Source organism: Propithecus coquereli, unplaced genomic scaffold (genome assembly GCF_000956105.1).
Source record: "Propithecus coquereli isolate 6110/MARCELLA unplaced genomic scaffold, Pcoq_1.0 Scaffold34, whole genome shotgun sequence".
Classification (NCBI taxonomy): domain Eukaryota; kingdom Metazoa; phylum Chordata; class Mammalia; order Primates; family Indriidae; genus Propithecus; species Propithecus coquereli.
In genome coordinates this window covers 3,237,998-3,261,498 of record NW_012149063.1, presented here as the reverse complement: position 1 = coordinate 3,261,498, position 23,501 = coordinate 3,237,998, and the positions used below count along the sequence as shown (strand labels likewise).

Below are 23,501 nucleotides of genomic sequence, written 5' to 3'. Positions count from 1 at the left end.
ATCAAGAGTATAGGCCAGTGTGGTGGCTCACGCCTGTAATCCTAAGGCTCTGGGAGGCCGAGGCGGGCGGATTGTTTGAGCTCAGGAGTTCAAGACCAGCTTGAGCAAGAGCAAGACCCCATCTCTACTTAAAAAATAGAAAGAAATTAGCTGGACAACTAAAAATATGCAGAAAAACTTAGCCGGGCATGGTGGCGCATGCCTGTAGTCCCAGCTACTCTGGAGGCTGAGGCAGAAGGATTGTTTGAGCCCAGGAGTTTGAGGTTGCTGTTTGCTAGGCTGACGCCACTGCACTCTAGCCTGGGCAACAGAGTGAGACTCTGTCTCAAAAAAAAAAAGATCAAGAGTATGCTTCAACGAGAGCATATCACACTTGTGTTATAAGAAGTTTTTCTATATAAATACACAATATTCCATTATGATACTAATCAATTTGATAGACTTACAATGCAGTATATCTGTCCATTGCAGACTGCACATCTCTACGGTAAACCGTTCGAAGAATGACCATGACGGGGTCAAACTCCCGATCCCAAACTTCAGCTATTATTCAAAAGAAAGTAGAAACAGAACATTGACTTCTAAATAATAAAGTCAATTTTTAATGATTTATTATATTTGTTAAGTACATTTTAAATTTAAAGGATGGAATGGTTTAATTTGATTATAGTGTTTGCCTTAATAAGATTGATGTCATGACTAAATTTTCTAAATCAAAAATCACAAAATTTCATCATTAGGAATGCTCTCTTGACTTCAGCAAGAACTAGTGTGCAAAAGGCTTGTAACATAACAATGCCTCACAAGAAAATTTTAGTTCATTGGGTTTTTTGTAAGGTGCCAATTGGAAAGTAAGAAAGACAGTGCATTAACACCTTTAAAAGTATTCAAAGGTAAAAACACGAAAACTAGATTACAAAATTAACGAGTTGTTGATTTTCAAGAGTCTCACTTTACAAACCTTTTCTGTTTATAAAAGGTTTTCTGCTTTGCTGCTAAAACTGATAATTGGTCTCCTTACCTTCTGCATAATTAGGAACCACTATCCCATGTGTGATATATGTACAACTGGTGGTATAAAAGATGATTTTTAGTATTATTTATATAAAGCTTTTTATTTTAATAATTACACAATTTTTAGTGTTTATCAGAAAACTGCAAATTGCAAAAAAAAAAAAAAAAAAAAAAAAACAACCTCATGACACTTCACTAATAACCATGCTTAGGATGAAGTGAAGGCTTTTTTTAAAAGTTAACCCATTTAAGAAAATATTGGACCAGGCCCAGTGGCTCATGCCTGAAATCCTAGCACTTTGAGAGGCCAATGCAATAGGATCACTTAAGGCCAGGAGTTCAAGACCAGCCTGGGCAATGAAGTAAGACCTCATCTCCAGAAAAAATAGAAAAATTAGCCAGGCATGGTAGTGCATGCCTATAGTCCCAGCTACTCGCCAGGCTGAGGCAGAGGATCACTTGAGCCCAGAAGTTTGAGGCTGCAGCTAGCTGTGATCGCGCCACTGCACTCCAGCCTAGATGAGAGTGTGAGACCCTGTCTCTAAAAGAAAAAGAAAAGAAAATACTGAAATACTAAGTATATAATAGTAGAAATGATATTTAGATGTGGCAAAAATCTAAAAGGTAGGCTAAGAATAATAATTTCAAAAACCACTGCCTTAAGACTTTCCTAGATTAAGGTTTTTCCTCCTCTCATTCTCTCTAGCAAAATTCTTAACATCTGAAAACATGGTAAGAAGCTTAAACTCCTGCCGTAAAATATCCACTATAATTTCAATTTTCTAGCACAAGAACCATTGTCCCTGTTTTCACATAAAAGGCTACTCATTTTCTTTCAGTACACACAAGAATTCACCTGCAAAGAACTGATATTTGAAAGAGTATATCTATGTATATAAACATACCTTTGGGAGTATACATGCCTTGTTGCATAGAACCTCCAGGTTCAAAAACAGGAGCCTTAAAATCAGCTACAGCTGATAAAACGGATTCAAAGCTGTAACTGCCTGGAATAATGCCACTTTTGGGATTGGGATTTTCTGGAATATGAGGTATGTGTCAAGAAAAAAACATTAATGGCAAGAAGTCAGTTTCACAGGCTTTCCAAGGTACTCTAGTTTCTGATTTTGCTATAGAAACCGCAGAAATAGTCCCGGGCACATGGGAGCGGGGAGGAGGAGATGGGTAAATTCACACCTAATGGGTGTGGTGTGCACTTTCTGGGAGATGGGCATGCTTGCAGCTCTGACTTGGGCAGTGCAAAGGCAATATATGTAACCAAAGTGTTTGTACCCCCATAATATTCTGAAATTTAAAAAAAAAAAGAAACCACAGAAATAGTAATTGGCTGTAATATATAAAGTTGGCCACAAGAGGGCTATATTATACAACAGTTCAATAATAACTTAATTATTTTTGATATTTTAATATATTTGTGACTAGGAACCTACTAATAAATTGCATACTGTAGTAGTTCCCAGGTATATTTTCCCCAAAACAAATTCATCAACTTTCATAAAATGAGGGGAAAATTTTTTTTAATTGATCTTCATTTTCATCATTTTGCAAATAATGTTGTACCTTTCCGGAAAAAAAAAACCAGAAAGAATATACTAAAAATTAGCCAAGACTTTTACGAGCAAAGATTATTTTTCCAAAAACAAAATTATATCCCCAAAGAGGCCAGATGCAGTGGCTCACACCTTTAATACCAGTACTTTGGAAGGCCAAAGTGGGAGGATCACTTGAGGCCAGCAGTTCAATACCAACCTGGGCAACAAAGTGAGACCCCCATCTCTACAAAAAAAATTTTTTAATTAGCTGAGTGTGGTGGCACACACCTATAGTCCCAGCTACTCAGGAGGCTAAGGCAGGAGGATCACTTGAGCCCAGGAGTTTGTGGCTGCAAGTGAGCTATGATTGCATCACTGCACTCCAGCCTGGGCAATAGAGCAAGACCCTGTCTCTTAAAAGAAAAAAAGATTAATATATTCTGCCCCCCCACCGAAAAAAAGATGCTAAGCAAGTTTGAACAAAGAAGGAAAGCAGCAAACCACAAAGATTCTCTCCCGTTTGTTTTCACATTAAGGTATATAATTCTTTTTAAAATTCAAATTTACAAAGAATGCTTTTGCTGTATAATATCACTGAAATACAGCATATAATGACTGACTGAAATCATCAGAGATTATCAAATTGATGCTGCTTATGAAAATCTTCAAAGTTGTCAAACATGCATTCTAATAGTCAAAATTCTAATAACCAAATTTTTAGCTAATTCTTCCAAACACAGTCATAAGACATACACATACTAAATTTAGTCATCTATTTTCATCACAAAATAACACGATAGAGTTGTGTACGGTGGCACATGCCTATAGTTCCAGCTACTCAGGAGGATCGCTTGAGCCCAGGAGTTTTAGGCCAGCCTGAGCAACATAGTGAGACCCTATCTATTAAAAAAACAAAACAACAACAACAACAACAACAAAACCATGATAATCTTTGCCTAAAATTTCATTAACTATTAATAAAAATAAGGTACCCATTGTGTGCTGTCCTCTATAAAGTACCACAAGTCCCCAGTTTGTAGACAGTAATCTACAAACTCAAACTTTCTTTACGACTGAATTCTAACAAAAAATCATCGGAATGTTTAAAATCCTGGTAATAACAATTATAAGGTATACCTTTAACTGTGAACCATGAATTCCAGCCTGGCTACATAGATAAAGGAGACCTAGTTGCCTTTTACAAAATGTCCAGCTTCCTTTCACTAACGCTGTTCTAGAAGGTTAGAACCTGAGGTGCCCAAAGCCACCCTGAGGTCTACCCTGAAGTTTAAGGAGAGCTCCCCCAGAGGTCATAATAGGAGGTAAAAAAAACCCCGTTACCAGCTCTGAACACATACTTGAGCAAACAACTGGAGTTCTTTTTCTATCTTGTTTTTTGACTTCAAAAACATTTTGAATCAAAAAATTGATATACCTTTAATCCATAAAAATTGTTACTTTAGATCCTGCAACTAACAGAAAATTAAACTTATAAAAGGATATGAGGTCCAGCAATGAACTATGTGTCCTGTCATTCATACACAGCTGGGCTACCATCTCTGCCCTGAGAATCTCGTCATCGGACATTCCTAAAATTATTAAAAACAGAATTAATAAATCTGAGTGTGTATATAAATTATAAAGAAACAACTTACCACACATTTTATTAAACTGTTTTACCAAATACAAGATGCTTCAAATTAAAAAGTAAAGAAGCAATGCCTCAAATACAACTGCAGCTTAACTACTTTGCTGTCTGCAGTTCCTTAAGCAAAGGATTTTAAAGATATTCTGAAAGGTGTATCAATTGTATAACATATCAAGAGTTTGAAATAATGTTTAAATATATCCACATCCTTTCCTTTTTTCCATCAGCCAATTACTACCACGAGGGAGAAGGGAGGAAAGAGGGGAGTACAATTAACACTTAAATATTAGCATTAGTGGGTTTTACCTAAATGTAAACGAAGACTCAAAAGAATCACAAGAAATGTAAGAGCGCCTTCTAACATAGATCTCTCATGCTCTGCATCAAGTACTGTATTTTGATGTTGTGATGCCATTGTCAACAAATCCACTACCTTAAATCTAAAAGAAATATTTGAGACAGATTTTTAGAGGTTAAAACAAAATTAACTTACATCTCAAACACTTCCTAATACCTGTCTTAACAAAATTATGCTTACCTTTCAAAGACAGATGAAATAAAATAATCTGGGTCAAGTCTAGAAGCACAAACCTTTAAAAGAAAACAAAATGCTTCAATACTCAGTTTTACTTTTTCTTCGACTAACCATGTTTTTTAATTTCTATATCTTATGATGCTTTCACATCTTGGGGGGCTCTTGCAGACCCCATGAGAGATGCCCCTCTCAGGGCCAGCTAATCCCTAAACATAGTAAACAACTTACTTGAGAACATGCCTCTCATGCAAGCCAACTACTGTGTTTATCTAACTCTCACACATCAACCTGATATGTCCCTGCCCTAATTTAACCCAGGGCCAAGTACCACAAAGCTAGATATAACTCCTACACCACCAAAGCCTGTCAGAATTATCAAACTAGTCAATCCTGCCTTGCCCTGCCTTTCCTGCAGAAACTCCAATAAAGGCTCTTAAAAAGGCTCTCCTTTCATTCCTTTCTGTCTCGTGACCAAAACCTGGTATTTCCCTTGTAACCCTGTGTCGTGTGGCATATCCTCCTTCTCTTAGGGATTAAAGTAATAAATTCTTCTTTCAATGGTACTGGCCTTTCCATGTCACTCAGTTGCTTCTATAAATTAAAATCCCATGTGTACAAATGAGACACTTCTAAAATACATTTGTATTATCAAGTTGGCTTACCTGTAATAGGTAAATGTCAGGATCAATCATGGAATTACAGAAATGAGACTGAACGTAGGTCATGGCTTGCCCTTTGATTTGCAGACCATTTCTTACCCACATATTGCTGTGGATTTCAGCAAGACTTGCCTAATAAAATGAAAAATAAGTAAACTGAACAAAGAATAAATCATCTAAATTCAATCTCTATAAAATTATACATTAAACAACTATTTCAAAATATTTTAGGACTTAATCATAGTATGAGCCTGACATTCTGTCCATTGTTAAAGATATTCAATTCAAATATATACTTTAATATTTTTAAAATAATGATTATGCTGTTTTTATACAGCCACCTTTTTTAGAGTTTATAAATGAGCTAGTTTTCCATGATAGCCTCTAGATACATTTATAATAATTTTTACTAAAGTCTTTCATGAGGAATCAATGCTTACGTTTCACTGTATTTCTCCCTCAAAAAAAAAAATCCCCCAAGAAACACACAAACAAAAAAAACCATAACCTGCATAATGCTTAAAGAAACACACTGGAATAAGCACAAAATACAGACAATTGTTCAAAGTCAATGAATACAATCCACATCTTTAATACACCCTAACCCAATCTTCAATCTAAACTACTCATTTTCTAAATAATTGGAGGTAAGAAAGGGTCAGATTAGAATAAATTTTCTTACTATATTAGTATTTAATTCTTCATGTATTTATGTCCAGTATCAACTAAAACTAAGTAGTCATAACTTTATCTCTTATTTGTTCCTAACCCCCAGAGTTGAAGGCCAAAAATAATTAACAAATCTAAAATTACCAGGAAAAACAAATTGAAGCACAAGTCCCTGTAATGTATATAAAAGGTTGGCCCACAAAATTATAGTGTCAGAACTAAAAGAAATCACAGTGGTTATACAAGGAAATTCTTCTCTCTTCTTTCTCTTCTCACTTTATAGATGGGGAAACTGAGAACCAAGGAGGTGAATCACCTTAAACCATGTGGGAAATAAAATAGTGGTAGCACCAAAAGTAAAACCTGTTGGGTCTCTTGACACCCAAAATAGTGTTACAGTATATTAAAACTCCCCCATAATATAATGAAAATTCCTGGGAAAATTAAAACTAAATCTCATAGAACAAAAAAATACCTAAATATAATCCAGCAAAAATATAAGGACTCAAATTTTTTTTAAAAAAAAAGAAAGGATTTTCAAACATTTTGGCTAAAACATTATTAACAATGATAAAAAACAAAGGAAGAATCTTTAACCAAGGAATCCAATTCAAAACTTTTTAAAAGCCTGAATACATACTTGAATTTGGAGTGGGTGAATCATTAGTTTCATTAACATTTCTTGATCTGGTAAAACAGAATCCAAATCTAATTCTTGACATTTCACAGCCTAAAAATTATGATAACAAAGTTACTAATTCAATACTTATCTCCCAAAATTAAAAAAAAAAAACCCAGAACAGAATTATTTCATGACAGTCTCACCTTACTCAAAAACATAGCATAGTAACGATGTAGTGGCAGATGAAAAGTGACCTGGTTAGGTGCTGGCTGGAATAAACAAACAAAATCCACAAGTCAAAGAATGTGTTACAGAAGTTCTAAGATGGTTTTAAAATGTTCAAACCACACTCTCACCTAGATTTTTTCCTATACTTTTTTTTAGCAAAACTTAACATTTTAGAAGATATACCTTAAAAAAATCACTATAGTTAAAATTATTCTATTTTAAACATCTAAGTACAAGTTCCTTGAAGGCATTAATTGTATACTACTCAACTTTGAATCCTCTGAAGTACCTAGCATAGATTAATATTTCCTAAACTTAATTAAGCTAAAGCAAACAACCATTATAGAAACAAGGAATAAAATAGATTTCCCTCCACAGTAGATGATTTGGGACTTTTCAAACACATGTATATCAAACATGACAGTAATAAGAATAATAATCACAGCTTACATTCTCTGAGAACTTACTATGTGCCAGTGACCATGCTAAACACTTTATTCACATTACCTCGTTTAATCCTCAGAAGAACACTATGGTATAGAACTATTAATATTCCCATTCTACAAATAGAGAAATTCAACCTTAGAAAACTTAAGAAACTTCCTAAAGTTCCAACGTAGTGAATGAGGAGCTAGTCTGGACTCCACTGTTATATTCACAGTGTTAAGACGACTCTGACCACAGCCCTCAACAGAGATACAGATGCGGGGCATTCTTACACTCCTTCACCAGCTGGGTGAGATGCTTCCCATATCAATGCCAAACACACTGGCCTCTATAAGAAAACTTAGTACTGTATGTCAATGACCTTAGGCATCCTTGTGAATATTATAAAAATTGTATTTTAAACCTGTGAGTTCCATGGATCACAGTATCACTATAGGACAAAAGTATACCATAGTTGTCCTTCCTAAACAAACAAAAAAAATCAGAAACTAAGAAGGTATTATTTGTTTTTAATGCTTTTATAAGTTTTTAGTAAATATTCTGTTACAAATTTTTATACAGAACATTTAGATAATTATGCTAATGTGATATTATAGAGGGTATAAGGAGTCAAAATATGTCACCACCTCTGATACAATTATTTTTTTCAAAACCAATATGAGAACAACATCCTTCTGAACATGTAAAGGCTATAAAAAAGTTTTCTAATAAATAAAAGTTTGCCATCCACAAAAAGGAAATTCTGACACACACAGCAATATGAATGGATCCTGATAATATTATCCTAAATGAAATAAGGCAGTCCCAAAAAGACAATTACAGGATGATTCACTTTTATGAGCTATCTAGAGCAGTCAAATTCATGGAGACAGAAAGTAGAATGATGGTTGCCAGAAGCTGGGGGACAGGGAAATGGAGAATAGCTACTTAATGTGTACAGAGTTTCCATTTTGCAAGATTGGAAAGTTAAGGAGATTTGCTGCACAACAACATAAATACATTTAACACTATTGAATTATACACTTAAAAATGGTTAAGCTGGTAAATTTTATGTTTTATACGTATTTTACCACAATTAAAAATAAAATTTTAAAAAATTTGTCCTCCATTACCATAATCATTTTAGTAACATATTCTACCCTAACCAGCTAAGTCAGAATCTCCCTCAATCTCCTTTGAAAACATGAAGCACAGGGGTTAAGAACAGACACTTAAGAGCTAGACTGCATGAGTTCAAATCCTGGCTCTACCATCCTCTATCTGTAAAACCATGAGCAAGTGACTTAACCTCTGTGTGCCTAAGTTGTCTGACCTGTAAAGCAGGGTTAATAATACAGCAGGATGGCTATCAGGAATAAGTAAAACAACACAATACCCAATACATATTGCTATTAACTACTAAGCCATGGACTCTACCTTATCTTTCAGGTCTTTAGCATATCATGAACTCATGTTCTTCAGTAGTGCTAAATTACATACTCCCTCCTTGTCTAATGTCACAGATTGGCCATTTGAAAAACCCTTCTTCTTCCACTCCTTCTATATATACTAGTGGTCACTAGATTCCATTCTCTGCTCTCTATACTTTTCATTATAGGTGACTTTATCCAGATTCACAACTTCAACTGCTAACTCTATCCAGTTAATTTCCAAATCTCAGCAGAAATCTCACTTCTACACTCCAAATCTTACATTCCAGTGTCTACTGAATTGAACTGCTGCTAGGACAGGAAAAAAAAAGTGTCTACTGAACATCAACACTTAATATCCCATAGGGACCACAAATATAGTGCGTCCAAACCAAACTCAGCATCTTTGCCTTTAAACTTAGTATTTCTTCTCCAGATACCCAGTAATTTAAATACGAAATGTAGACTCCTTCCTTCTCACAAACCTCCTACATCTGATGAGGCACCAAATTAAGTTTACTTAATTTTTTAAGCATCTCTTAAATCTTCTTTCTTCTCTCTTTCTACGTTGCACCCAACTAACCTTAGCTCAGGCCCTCAAATATTTAATACCTAGATTTTACTGCTAGCCCCTGCGTCTACCATTACCCTCTGTAAGACAACTTTTATGGTGTGTGCCTAGCTCACAACCCTCCCATCTTCTCAGAACATGTCCCCCTCTACTCCTTGTCACACAGGGATTAAGGCCAGTCAGTCAAGTTTATAGTAGCCAAATCTGACTAGAATCAGGGCAGGGGGCACCTAATCCAACCTAAGCAATGAGTTTCTCTCTCTCTTAAAAATCTGGAGCTGAGATTCGGAGACATTCCCAGTCTTAGAGTATGCCTGAAGTAGTAAAAGTATAAGAAGACAATATTTCACCATACGGGCAAAGAAGTACAGAAAGGGAAGGAAAAATGAGCAGATACACAGGGCAAAGCAAAGGCAAGAGACAGAAGTTCCTATTCAGCTTTCCAGTCCATTTCTGAGGTCCGGGTACCCTAAGACCCCTGAGACACCCCTATGTATTCACAATAAACTACCCCTCCTTTAACTTATGCTGCCTTAAAGTATTTTCCCCCTTGCAGTCAAAAGAACCTTGACTAACATATCTTCTCTTTATTCAAATTTCTATATGCTGCCAGAAGGTGGCATTACTAAAACATTAATTTAATCTTGAACTTCCTCCATTCAAAATCTTTTAAAGACTTCCTATGGTTTCAGCCTATTGATAACTTTACAACTCCCAAGAAGACAGGACTTACCTTTCCAGCCGCATCTCTTGTCACATAAATTCATGTACCATAGGTAATGCCCCTAAACCACCAACCCTCTGTGCCCATGCTGTTTGTTCTGTTTCAAATGCTATCTATCCCTTCTCCCACTGGATTAATATATCTTTAAGACTTTGTTCAACTGACACTTCTACTAGGACGCTTTTTCTGAGATCTTCAGGCTAAATCAGGTATTCCCTTCTAGTCTTCCCCACAGCACCTGGTCACAATTTTACAGAAGCACTGGAATCAAATTAACCATTTACTTCTCTTCCACTTCCTTAAGTTGGGGACAGTCTCATCACTGTATCCCCAGTGTTTACAACACAGTAAACATTCAATAAATATTTGTTGGATGAATGCATGTTCTACCTTCCTCTCATCAGAGGACCCTAGTTAAACCACTCTGTTACATATTCACAATCATTGCCCTACATGATATTCATGTATTAAAGAATACTTAAATGGCCTCCCTTATAGGAAAATTTATTCCATCTCCTGCTTCTGTATGATTGTTTGATTTGTCTTAATTCAGTTCAAAATATATTATTTGCTTAATTTATACTAGATTACCATAGTAACTTCTGATATCCACCCACAAGGATGGAAGAAGAACTAGTATTTATCACATATATAATATGTGCCTCTTAGTCAATCCTCATTGGTTAATATTATCATCTTCAATAGATGAGGAAATAGGCTCAGCAATGTTAAAAAATGAAAAATATATAAAAAATAAAATTTTTAAAAATCTGCCCAAGGTCACATAGCTAGTTGGATCATGGCAGAGCCCAATTTACACTCCAATCCACCTTGCTCTAAAGCTCTTTCCATTGCCAATAACCAGGACAGTTGAAACACTACCAGACAAGAAATTGAGAGATGTGGGCTCTGGACCCAGAACTACCAGTGATTTGCTACATAACTATAGGAAAGTCATTTAATATCTCTAAATTTCCACTTCACAGCTACAAAAGGGGGGGATAATAAAAAACTTTTAAACTCTGTATAAAAACATATTGTTTGATTTCTTAAGTTCTATACTTATTTTCTTGTCTTTTAAAAATCAGTTTAAATTCTTTATCTATTCTATAACATCTTTATACATATATATATATATACACACATACACACACATATATTCTATATCTTCCTAGAAATATTTCTGTGTGAAAAACATATATACAACTTCCTTGAGTTCAGCTGTTCTGTATATCATACATGATTCTAACTGTACTTAACTCCACTCGATTCTAACCATGCATTAATTTCATGTCATTTACAACATCATTCTCTGTGTATAATATAATTTTCTCCCACTTCAATCTTTTTCTTGTCTTAGTGCTGCTACCATTTCAAAAATAATTCCCAAAGTTTCAAACACCAATCAGAACTGGGTTGAGAAAAGCTCCAGCTAAGGGACAAATCCTGGATGGGCGAAGGAGGAGTAAAGCAGGCTGAAAATACGACAGAGCTCTGTGGAGGCTGTAGAATATTTTCTCTGAAGACTGACTCATTGCCATTTATACAAATGAAGTTTAAACTTAAAGACAAGACTAAGAATCAAGGTGAAGGCAGAATCAGAATCCAAATGAACAAAATCCAGGTTGAAGACTAAGAGCAGACATAAATGTTGGAGGAGGGGTGAAGATAAATTAATTTGGGGCAGGAAGGATTAAAGATAACAGAGGGCTCTACCCTTCCTCTGATTCATTCCTAAAGCCAGTGGAAGGTTGAGAGGGGGCAGGGGAAAATAAGCATTTTTGGCCTATGACATAAAAGATTTCAGGAGTTTTGCAGGGCTTTGCCTTGAAGGAATATGTGAACGTGTTAGTTCACAGATGAAAAGCTGCCTCGCCTCAGGAAGGCATCTCACCAGTCAGAAGCATTTGATGGCGACGCTGTCTCAGACCTGAAGGCTGCTTGTGCCTGACGCCTCTGTAGGACAAGGCTTGGTATGTGGTCACAGGTTGAGAACTAATCAAAGAATGCCTGCCCGACAGACACCTGCAACTAGAAACAATTGGCCTAAAGGACAGTTCCTGCTTCACTCCTGGCTACTTGTCTCAATCAACAAAAAATTAGATAAAGAAATATAGAGCCACTGTATTTCTGTTTAGCCTTTCTGCTAAGTGATAATTTTATCTTATGACTTAGAAGTTTATCTTAAAAAGATTTTGTAAGTGTTTGCCCACATAGATAGAGTTAATTAAGGGATCTCTAGAAGCTTTTGGGGAGAGTTTCAACCTAAACAAACTACCTGTTATTATGTAAATCTGTTACCACTGGCAACTGATTTCTGTACCAATAAATACTGATGCGGGACTTCGCTCGGGACCTCACAGCTCATGGGAATGCTAGAGGACCTCCTGACTCCCCCATCTTTAAAACTATACTTTTGTCTCTGTGTCTTCTTTTATTTCTCTATTCTCTATTTTCTATTTCTATTATTTCCATATCCCTTGCGACAACCTCCGACAAAGGGACCCGATTTTGCTGGGAGCGTAGCTAACTCCGGCAAGCATCTGAAGGGGAGGAACCTGAGAGGGTAGTCAGAGCCCAGACTGAGAAGAGCAACTGTGCAGGGTGTGACAGGGTGGGGAGGGTTGAGATGTCAGAGGTTGCTCAGGTGTGACTTAGAATAGGGAATGTGGCCTGGCACAGGCAGTCGGACACAAGCAGAGTCAAAAGGGCATCCATACAGCAGGGCAGCCCAATGTAGTGTGTCAGAGCCAATCTGGGTAAGGAAGGTCTCCACGTGGGGACTGACCTGGCATGGGGAATCAGAGCCTGAATGAGGTAAAGAGGGCAATGATACAGGTGGCCACCCTGGAATAGAGAATCAAAATTCAAGCAGGATGAGGGGGTTAACCACATGTGCAAAGGGACCAACATGAGGCATCAAAAGAGCCAAAGCAGGATGACATGAGCATCCAAAAAGAGGAAAAGTATGGTGTGGGAGTTCAAAGCACAAATAAGATGTTAAGGGCTTCTTTACAGAAGAGCAGTTCAAGGTGGAGAGTCAGAGGTGGAGCTGGATGAGGAGGGGTATCTACATATGAGGGAGGGGAAAACAGGACGAGGACTCGGAGTCAAAGCAGGAAAAAGAGGGCATCCATGCAGGGGAAAGAAGCAACAGAGATGACAGATTGGTTATACAAAAATATATATAAATATAAATATAAAATATAAAATTTTTTGCTAAATAAGTAAATATATTAAGAATGATGACAGTTACTTTTCTCACTGCTGAAGAAAACTAGAATAAGTCCTATGGTGTTATCCTGGAATTAAACATATTGGTTTTTTCTCCTGAGTTCTTTTTTTTGGAAAATAAATAAATAAATAAATAAAAAATAAACATATCAGTTTGAACTTACAGCTTTCACTATTTTGAGACAGAAAAATAAATACAGCAATATGTTTATACATATACATACTCCGAACCTCTGTTCATTGTTAGGGCATGGGAGCAGTGACACCCCAACAGCAATGCGCGCCTAGTACCCAGATCTTTCTAAATACTGTTCTCCACTAAAAGTGACCAGGGAACCTTAAAGAAATGACTGATTCCAGGAATTGAACACGGAAACTATAAGGTGAGCCTGAAACATCCTGTTGGGCCAGAAAGCATGCAAGTACTCATGGAATGATGAGAAAAGCAAAAGGACACAGAAACCAGCTTGAAAGGGCTTTCATTGGGCAAATCTGAAACAATTTGAGCATCAAATAGTAACAGTAATGGCTTATCACCCACTGAATAAAATAGAAACTATAAATCTCTACAGATAAAAATAAATAAATCCTGTAATCCCAGCACTTTGGGAGGCTGAGGTGGGAGGATCACCTGAGGCCAAGAATTCAAGACCAGCCTGGTCAACATAGTAAGACCTCATCTCTACAAAAAAGAAAAAGAAAAATTAGCTGAGCATGGTGGCACACGCCTGTAGTCCCAGATACTTGGGAGGCTGAGACAGGAGGATCACTTGAGCCCAGGGGCTATGATCACACCACTCCAGCCGGAGCAGCAGAACAAGACGCTGTCTCCAAAATTAAATGAATAGAATAGAATATTGGATGAGAAAACAGATATATTTGTATAACTTCAAAGTACATCCTCACAAAATACTTTATTAATTATAATGAGAAAAAGGGTAACTTTATGGTGAAGAAGTCTAGCAAGCACCACCCTAATCAAATGATCAAAGGGAACATCATTAATAATAAACACAATTCACAAACTACCAGATAGGCTGCAATGAAAAGACTACAACATCACTTCTGTAATATTCCTGAAAAAGATACGTAATCTGAACCAAATCATGAGACAAATACAAATTGAGGGAAATTCTATAAAATAACTAATCTGTATTCTTCAAAATGTCACTGTCCTAAAAAGCAGAGTAAGACTGAGAAATTGTTTCAGAGGGAAACTAGAGACATAATAACAAAATGCAACATGTGATTCTGAACCAGATCCTTTTTCTGTAAAGGATATGATTGGATGACTGGCAAAACATAAATGAGTTCTAAATATTAGATGGTGGCCGGGCGCGGTAGCTCACGCCTGTAATCCTAGCACTCTGGGAGGCCGAGGCGGGTGAATCGCTCAAGGTCAGGAGTTTGAGACCAGCCTGAGCAAGAGCGAGACCCCATCTCTACTAAAAGTACAAATAAATTATCTGGACAACTAAAAATATATATATAGAAAAAATTAGCCAGGTATGGTGGCGCATGCCTGTAGTTCCGGCTACTCGGGAGGCTGAGGCAGGAAGATCGCTTGAGCCCAGGAGTTTGAGGTTGCTGTGAGCTAGACTGATGCCATGGCACTCTAGCCAGGGCAACAGAGCCAGAGTTTGTCTCAAAAATAAATAAATAAAATAAAGATTAGATGGTAATAATATATTAATGATTTTCATAGTTATATTCAGGTTATAGAAGAGAATGTCCTCGTTTGTAGGAAATACACACTGAAGTATGTGGGAGTAATGCAGTAACAACTTAATTCTCAAATGGTTCAAGAAAAGTTCTTTATACACCCAACTTTTCAATAAATTTGTGATTGTGACAAAATTTAAAAAAACAAAAAGAGAAAAGGCAAGAGCTAAAATTTGCCTCCCCTACACACACACACACACACACACACACACACACAGAATAAGAGTTCCATATGCCCAGGGTTCAGAAGATGAAGGGGTGGGGTCAAGTTGTTTAAATCGTGGTCTTCCTTCTGCATACTCTGACCCTACTTCATAAGAGGAATAGAAGGAGCTTCTGATGGTAAACTTGGCTGACTAATAAAAGCAACCACTTGTCCAATTCATATATAGCAAGTCCTGTGCCAACTCTTCTAAATCCATTATTAATAACAATCATCTTTGTTCAAGCCCATCTTTTCCTATATACTCTGAAAAAGAGAACAATGTCCAATTAATGAAGTTCTGATACCCTTTCCATTAATCTCCCCTATCCTACTCACATTTGCATTGTCACTTATACATATTCAACTGGAACTAATTTTCACTCCTGAGAAATAATGAGATGTACACACTTAATAACAGAAAAAGAAATTATGCCACTCTTCTCTAGAAAACAGTAGACATATTTGTGTACTCTAGAATCTTCTAAATGTCCAAAGAACGGGTCTCCCCTTTCAACTTTTTTTAAAGCCTAATAATATTATGTTAAAGCCTAATAATATTATGTTCATTATTCTCTAGCCACAAAAAAATTTTCATCATTTTTAACATTAAATGGGATCTAAAACTTTTCTAAATGTGTTTCCATATATCAAAAATATACATACCTCATCTACAAAGTTAATAGCATCAAACCAGTCTTGAAGCGCTTCAAGGCAATATCTAACAACATTTCGGGTATATTCTTGAGTTTCCTAAAATAATAAATTCTATAAATTTTAAAATTATATAAACATGTATATTTTTAACATCAAATTACTTATAATACATAATAATAATTATATGCATTGAATATATAATGGAAAAATGATTTCAAGATAACCACTATATTTACCATTTCAAAAAATCATCCCTTCATAAACAACCAGTGACAAGTGTGAAAATTAAAGAAGACAATAACACAACATACTTCCTTTTATATATTTCTAAAAACAAATGAAAGCTGAAATAGATTTTAAGTAGATTTAAATCAAGTTCCATTTCAAGAGACTCACAAAATATTATAAATTCCCTAATGCTACTGTTTAATGGGTACAGAGTTTCTTTGAGGCTGATAAAAAAGTACTGGAAAGGGATAGTAGAGATGGTTGTACAACATTGTGAATGTACTTAATGTCATTGAATTGTACACCTAAAAATGGTTAAAGTGGTAAATTATGTACATTATGTATATTTTACACAGTAAAATAGGAGGGCAGAACACATGAGTACCGTAAGCAGCCTGTGAATATCTTGGCTTACAACAGCATTTGGAAGAAGAAAAAATTGATGTACCAAAAGGAGAAATTTGAGCCTGTTAAGACTGTAACAAAGCTGTGAGTCATCTGCATTTAGAGAACAGCTGAACTCATGGGAGAAAATATAAATCTGCTCAGAGAAACATATACATTTAAAGGTAGATGGAAGACAGCCCCATAATAACCTATGAGGAAGAGCAGGCTTTGTTGTCCCATTTCCCTTTTTTTTTTTTTTTTTAAGAATAAGGAAACAGACTAAGAAGTTTGAATAGTTTTAAATGAGTTGACCAAGTCACCCAAGCACAAAGAGGCAAAGCCAAGACTAGAACCCAGGGCTTCAAAATATTTCCACTATAAAATCTTGTCCAGCATGCTTACTGCCACAGGCTAACAGGTTGGACTTCTTAGGGTTCATATATCAAAATCTTAGTCAAGTCCTTAGTTTAACAGGGTCAGGGGATTCCATTTTTCTGGACTGTCCAATGTTTCTGGATACCCATCAAACCAATGCTTACATTATAATATCATATTATAATACATATCAACAACCAGAAGTTTTGTGGAATTGAAACAGATTTTGAGCTTAGAATCTTAAATGTGTAAATTTTACTGAGCACTATCCTACCCTGTGAAAGATAAGAAGCATTAAGCAACTGATAACAGGTGAAGTGAAATAATTAAAGATCAATATGGAGACTTATTAGTTCTCTGGAACTTATAATAGTTCCAAAGACTATTCACGATAGGGGCAGGTTGGGAAGATCTGATAATATAAATTAATTCCAATCTGCCTAAGAATAAAAATTACTGTCTCTGGTCAGTTTTCACAAAGTTGAATTCAATTTGAAACAGAATTAAACACTGCATGTTATATAAGTAAACAAACCAATGTTTTCACAAATCTTTTTCTTAAATAATTATAAGTAAATATAGAAATTAACAAAACTATTTCCAACATACCCTAACTTTACAATGTGATAAGAGCCCCCACATTGGCTGTGCACAGGCCTCAAGTTCAGCAGCAAAGGCAGCATAGTATGTCTGAGACTCAAACTCCACATGTTCATTTAGTTCTCGCTTATTTAAGTTCATACCTTGCAAAAATTAAAGCAGATATAAACCTTGTCAAATGGAAGCAAGCATTCAGATTAAAAATCAAGCAAAACATTTCCCAGTCCCAAACACTTTTTATGCACATAAATGGCATAAATGACTTAATATAGAAATAAGTAGATCATTTAAAATGGAATAATCTTGTCCTTTTAGAATTTTTTATAAACTAGAAAACCTTTGTGAATCGTCTCTTACATAACAAATTTAATATCTTTAAAGAAAAAAGCCAAAACAATTTTAATTGATCTTAGTTGAAATTTTTATAAAGTGTTACAAATCTTTCATGGAGAATAGATTTCACATTTCTAGATTAATGATTTAAAGTGATTAAAAATTATGCTCCTGGGCCGGGCGCGGTGGCTCACGTCTGTAATCCTAGCACTCTGGGAGGCCGAGGCGGGCGGATCGTTTGAGCTCAGGAGTTCGAGACCAGCCTGAGCAAGAGCGAGACCCCGTCTCTACTAAAAATAGAAAGAAATTGGCCAAACAACTAAAAATAGAAAATATTAGCCAGGCATGGTGGCACATGCCTGTAGTCCCAGCTACTCAGGAGGCTGAGGCAGTAGGATTGCTCGAGCCCAGGAGTTTGAGGTTGCTGTGAGCTAGGCTGACGCCACAGCACTCTACTCCAGGCAATAGAGTGAGACTCTGTCTCCAAAAAAAAAAAAAAAAAAATTACACTCCTGTTTCCTTTTTAATAATTTGACATTTTTCCTACCTCTCCAATATTTTCATGAACAATTTATTAAAGTACTTACAAATAACAATTAATTAAAATACTGAGACATTTCATTTATAGCCTGAATGATGTGCTATTATATTTTAATCAGTATTTAATAGTTTAGCAATAGGCATTTTGTCAACCAAAAAGAATTAACAGAAAGGGTAAAATTCATACCTTGAAAGAAAGATACAAAGTTCATCCATGTAACTAACAAACCATGATCCTCCAAAAATCTCTTAGCCACACTTTGATGAGAAAGAATATTAATAAAATCACTAACAAGAGGCCAGTAAGTGTTATTCTTCAGTAATGCTTCTCCACAGTTTACTACCACATGTAAACTATTTTCTTCATCTAAAAAAGACACACATAGCCCAAAATTAAATAAGTTTTTAAAAAAAAAAAAAAAAAACTTAACCAATGACACAGAATACTGTGCACTTTAGAATCAGGAGATACCTAAATTCAAACCCCAGCCTACCATTTAATACCTATAAGGCTTTAGGCATGTTATTTAGACTCTCTGAATCAATTTCCTGATCCGTAAGATGAAAAATAAAAACATGTATCTTAAAGGAATTAAATGGGGGTTTAACAAAAAGCACTTAGCACATTATTATAGTAATTATTACTACAAGTCCAATATACTACACGATACTGAGCTACCTATGTTTATAAATCCTTATTTTCTTGATTCTGGTAACATAATGCAATATTTTCAGTTCCAATCATCAAAACATTTTTATCTCTAGATTCATTCCATCTGATCAATCAAATCTGTATGATTTCGAGCAATATATATTTGCTTTCTTCTATTCAAAGAATATGTAAATACAATTTTTAGCAAACACTATTTCAAAGATAAAAGAAGAAAAAATACACATAAACTTCTTAAGCATTAAAAAAATCCTCAAAGCTTAAATACATGGCTGGGGAAAAAATTAGGCTTGTACAAAATCTTTATCATCAAAAATTATTAGTATATATACATTACCTATCTTAACCTATTCCAACTTAACTGATTCACTGGACTAAGAAGCCCTCCATTCTCACTGTAAAGCATACTATTACCCATAATACATGGAATGTTCAAGACTAGTAGCCTATTGCCTAATACACAAGCTGAGGTATATGGTTACCCAGAGTCAGTTTTTGTTTTTGCTCATGCTAATCGTTCTCTTTATCATAACTATAAAATTGAAATCAAAAGTATATGAACAAATGAAATATGAATGCATAAAGAGACATCTTACAGAAACTGGATCATATGCTTTTGAAAGACAGTAAAAATAAGTGCGAAGAGGATGGCTTGAGCCCAGGAAGTCAAGGCTGCAGTGAGCTATGATTGTACTACTGCACTCCAGCCTGGGGAACAGAGCGAGAACCCATTCACGTTAAAAAAAAAAAAAAAAAAAGTGGCAGGGGGCAGGGAAAACAGCTAAAAAAAACTTTGGGGCAGAAAAATCACAGAAGCCTAGAAGTATTTTACACTCAGATTGCTTCACAAAGATCTTTATAATCTATCTGTACTTTAAAGAAACTAAAACTAGAATTCACAGATAATGTTTTATAGATATGATATACATAAGAAGGATAAGAGAGAACTCCAGACAAAGAAACCATATCCTGAAAGTGCTTTACCCAAAATTAAAAGATTGGAGAATGAACACACATTTCTGTGTTTTAAGTTAAAACACAATGTTTAAGGTATATAAACATTTTTTAATGATTCCTCACTTTAACCAACTTGTTCAATTAACTACGTACCTGTCAAACTCATCAGTGAGGAGGGCCCCCACTTAATTTCCACACATCAAATCTAGGTTTCAGTCCACTGAATTATTTTACACAACTCTTAAGTTTAACAAATATGTCAATGGATGAGAGAGGGTATAACTCCATGAGGGAGTAAGGCTGAGGGGGACTTTTACACATTAACTACATCTGAGATTCTGAAAAGCACCCCACAAGTGACAACTACTGCCACTGTGAGCTGGTAAATCATTGATATTGATGGGACAGTGCTGAGAGATGTTGGGATTTTTTTTATTAAAAATTGATAATCATTGCTCTATTTTATTGAAACCAGAGGATGAATAAGCAGAATATAATTAGTCAAAAATCACTATTTTCCTGACACTGCTTTAAATACTGCTGTTTTTGTGAAAAATGCCTTGCAATCTTTAATGAAATAAAATGATTAGGACTTTTATTTTTACCCAAACTGGTACTTTCCTTCTACAAATATAAAGAGCAATGATTCAGTGTTAAATGAAATTCACTCATCAACAAATATTTATTGAGCACCTACTGAGGGTCAGGTATTCAACTGATCTCTGAGAATAAAGTAGTAAATAAATCAAGATTTACATGGTCTCTCTCTACTGAGATTAATATGTAAGACAGTGTGATAAGGGCCGTAATAGGAAAAGTATAGGGAGTCATAAGAACAAATAAAGCTAGCCTACAATTCAAGAAAAGATTCTCCTGAGGAAGTGATGTTTAAACTAAAATCTGTAAAATAAAGTAGGAATTAGGATTAGCCAGATAAACTAGGGATGGGGAGCAAACGGTATTCCAGGTAACAGGAAGCAGTATGTAAGAAAAGGTTGGAATCACTTAGACAAAGAATGAAGGGCATGGGTGGTACAAACGAAGCTAGAGGGCCTTATAAAACAGCTTCAAGTAGTTTAGGGTTCACATGAAGAGAATGGAAGCCACTGGGTAGGTTTTCAGAGAAGGAACATGATCAGATGTGTAGTGTGAAGAGTGACTGGAGGAGGGTGGTGATAAGTAGAGATAAGAAGCCCAGAGATGGCAATGGCTTAAACTAGGGTGGCGGCATGAAGATGCAGACATGAAGAGAAGTGGCTATGTAAAGACATTTAGGTTTAAATGACAGAGTGGTGATGTTTGCTCTATCTTCAAGGAGTAAAAAGAAGTCAAAGATAACTCCCAGGTTTTTAGGTTGGGCAACAGTTGGTTAGACAGTGGGATCAAAACACATGCTCAAATGCTCACACACACACACACACACACACACACACACACACACACACAAACATGCGTGTGCACATGCAGGATAATGGAAAAGAAGCCAGCTTGACAGGTAATGAGTTTTTGCTGTGGACATTGTGTGTTTGAAGTGCTAACACACATCCAAGGAAGAGAGTTTAATAAGTAGTTTGATATGCAGGGCAGAAGAACAATCTGGGATTATTAGCATCTACGGACATTCCTAGGGTTATGCAACATGTGGTTTTAAATTCCATTTTACACAGACTGTTTCTTAAGACAAATTCTAAAATTTCAAGGGCATGTAAAATTATGAGATGTTTGGAACCACAAAGCAGTATGATGTGGAAATGAACATAACAAAGTAAAAGGTAGGGACCATGTATGTGAAAGCTTTTTCCTTTTATTCTTCAGCTACTGTTGTAGCCATGTTAATTCTCATTGTATTAGCTCCTGTATTCACTAACAGTATAGATAATAGTTTAAAATATTATCTAATGACAATTTAAACCAAGGCTAGATAGGGGCTATTAAAAAAATAAAAAGAAAGTTGTAATATTTGTGGCTAGTTATAGGTAGAGTTCAATATATTTAAAGCTTGTTCTAATATTCTTAATGTAAAAACATTGAAAGGTTGGGATACTTTTAGAAAAACAGTAAATATATATCACGAAATATTGTGCTACTATTAAAAAAGGAAAGAAAAGGCTATGATAAAGTTTGAAGGCTGCTAAAAATAGTTTTAGACCTTGGTTGTAGATAATGTAATTTACTGCCAGAAAAAATACATTTATAATGCTATCTATAGATATTCAGCTTCTAGAAAATTCAATTTATGTAAAAATGTCTAGAACTGACTAACTGCATAAGGAAAGTATATGTAAAAAGCAACTGAGATCACATAGTATGTTTATAGGAAAAGGAGGAAAAGCAGAGACACCAGGACACCAAGAAACACCAACACTGATAGAACATGTAGAGAAGAGTATTGGGCCACAGAAAGAGCAGAGAATCAACAGTGTGAAATGCTACTAAAAATCAAGAAAGATAAAGTCTAAAGTGTGACCACTGGCTTCCTCATCATGTAGTTTACGAAAGTGGGACCATATAATTTATCATATAAACCGGGACATTTTTGAGAATAAAAGGGACCATATTAATAACTATGTCAGAACAATAGCATAACTTGGGACTGTTCTGGGAGAAGTAGGACATGCCACTTGAATCATGGAGAATTTTGTAAAGACCAATTTCAATAGAACAAAGGAGAGGACACTGGATTGAGGTAGGCTACTGAGTGACTAGAAGGTAGAAAAATAAATTTAAAAACTCAGGAAAACTGGCTATAAAAAAATAAATGGAAGGCAGACTTACATGCATCTTTTTCCCAAAATTCTTCCTTAAAGACCAAATGCAAATCATATGTAATAAATAAGCCCAGCTAAATCACTTAGTCAAGAAAATAGACTACAGATTCTTTTCAAAAGGATACATCTAAATTTTAGGTTTTCTAGTTTATAGATAAAAACACTATTTTTGCTAAAAGTCTTTCTTAATATAAATCTATATAAGAATATAACTGACACAGCAGAACGACAATAGATATTATTTCAAAAAGGAAAAAAAAAGCAATATAAGTAGCTAAAACTCTAAGAAAAAAAGGTCACGTTACATGAAGTTAGGGAAACTATAACACACAGCAACTTTTAAATTTTCTTGTAAAAAAGTAAAAAGGTATATTGCTTAATGTAAATAATGTATTATGCTCCCCCTATTCCTACAATGGGGAGGCAGAGTCACATAATGAGTATGAAAGGGTATAGGCTTTTAGGTTAGACACCTAGCATCATCACTGAGGGCTGTAATACCACAGATCATTGACTTTGACTGCCAAAGCCACAGCTGCTTCATCTATAAAATGGAGACAACAATATCTATTTCAAATAATTATTGATGGCTAAATGTAATATAAAGTGCTGAGAAAAGAGCCTGGTGTATAGTGAGTACTCAAAAGATGGTAGCTATCATAACTGACTAGCTATTATTACATATAAGGAATTATGAATTGCACTGAGCATGTATCAATTTTCAAGATATAGAGTCACATACAAGAACA

The 23,501-nt window shown here is 35.4% G+C and overlaps 1 protein-coding gene across 1 annotated transcript in view; it reads right to left on the bottom strand.

Annotated features, from left to right (window-relative positions):
* UBR3 (ubiquitin protein ligase E3 component n-recognin 3 (putative)) overlaps positions 1-23,501 on the bottom strand; it is a 201,642-nt gene that overhangs the window by 106,661 nt on the left and 71,480 nt on the right. The window contains exons 9-19 of the mRNA XM_012650681.1: positions 18,545-18,724; positions 17,494-17,627; positions 15,904-15,990; positions 6,904-6,969; positions 6,719-6,808; positions 5,413-5,541; positions 4,754-4,806; positions 4,522-4,655; positions 4,069-4,156; positions 1,920-2,059; positions 447-543 (exon numbers count right to left, since the gene is read on the bottom strand). Coding sequence (XP_012506135.1) covers positions 447-543; positions 1,920-2,059; positions 4,069-4,156; positions 4,522-4,655; positions 4,754-4,806; positions 5,413-5,541; positions 6,719-6,808; positions 6,904-6,969; positions 15,904-15,990; positions 17,494-17,627; positions 18,545-18,724 — 1,198 coding nt within the window. The remainder of the gene's footprint in view (positions 1-446; positions 544-1,919; positions 2,060-4,068; positions 4,157-4,521; positions 4,656-4,753; positions 4,807-5,412; positions 5,542-6,718; positions 6,809-6,903; positions 6,970-15,903; positions 15,991-17,493; positions 17,628-18,544; positions 18,725-23,501) is intronic.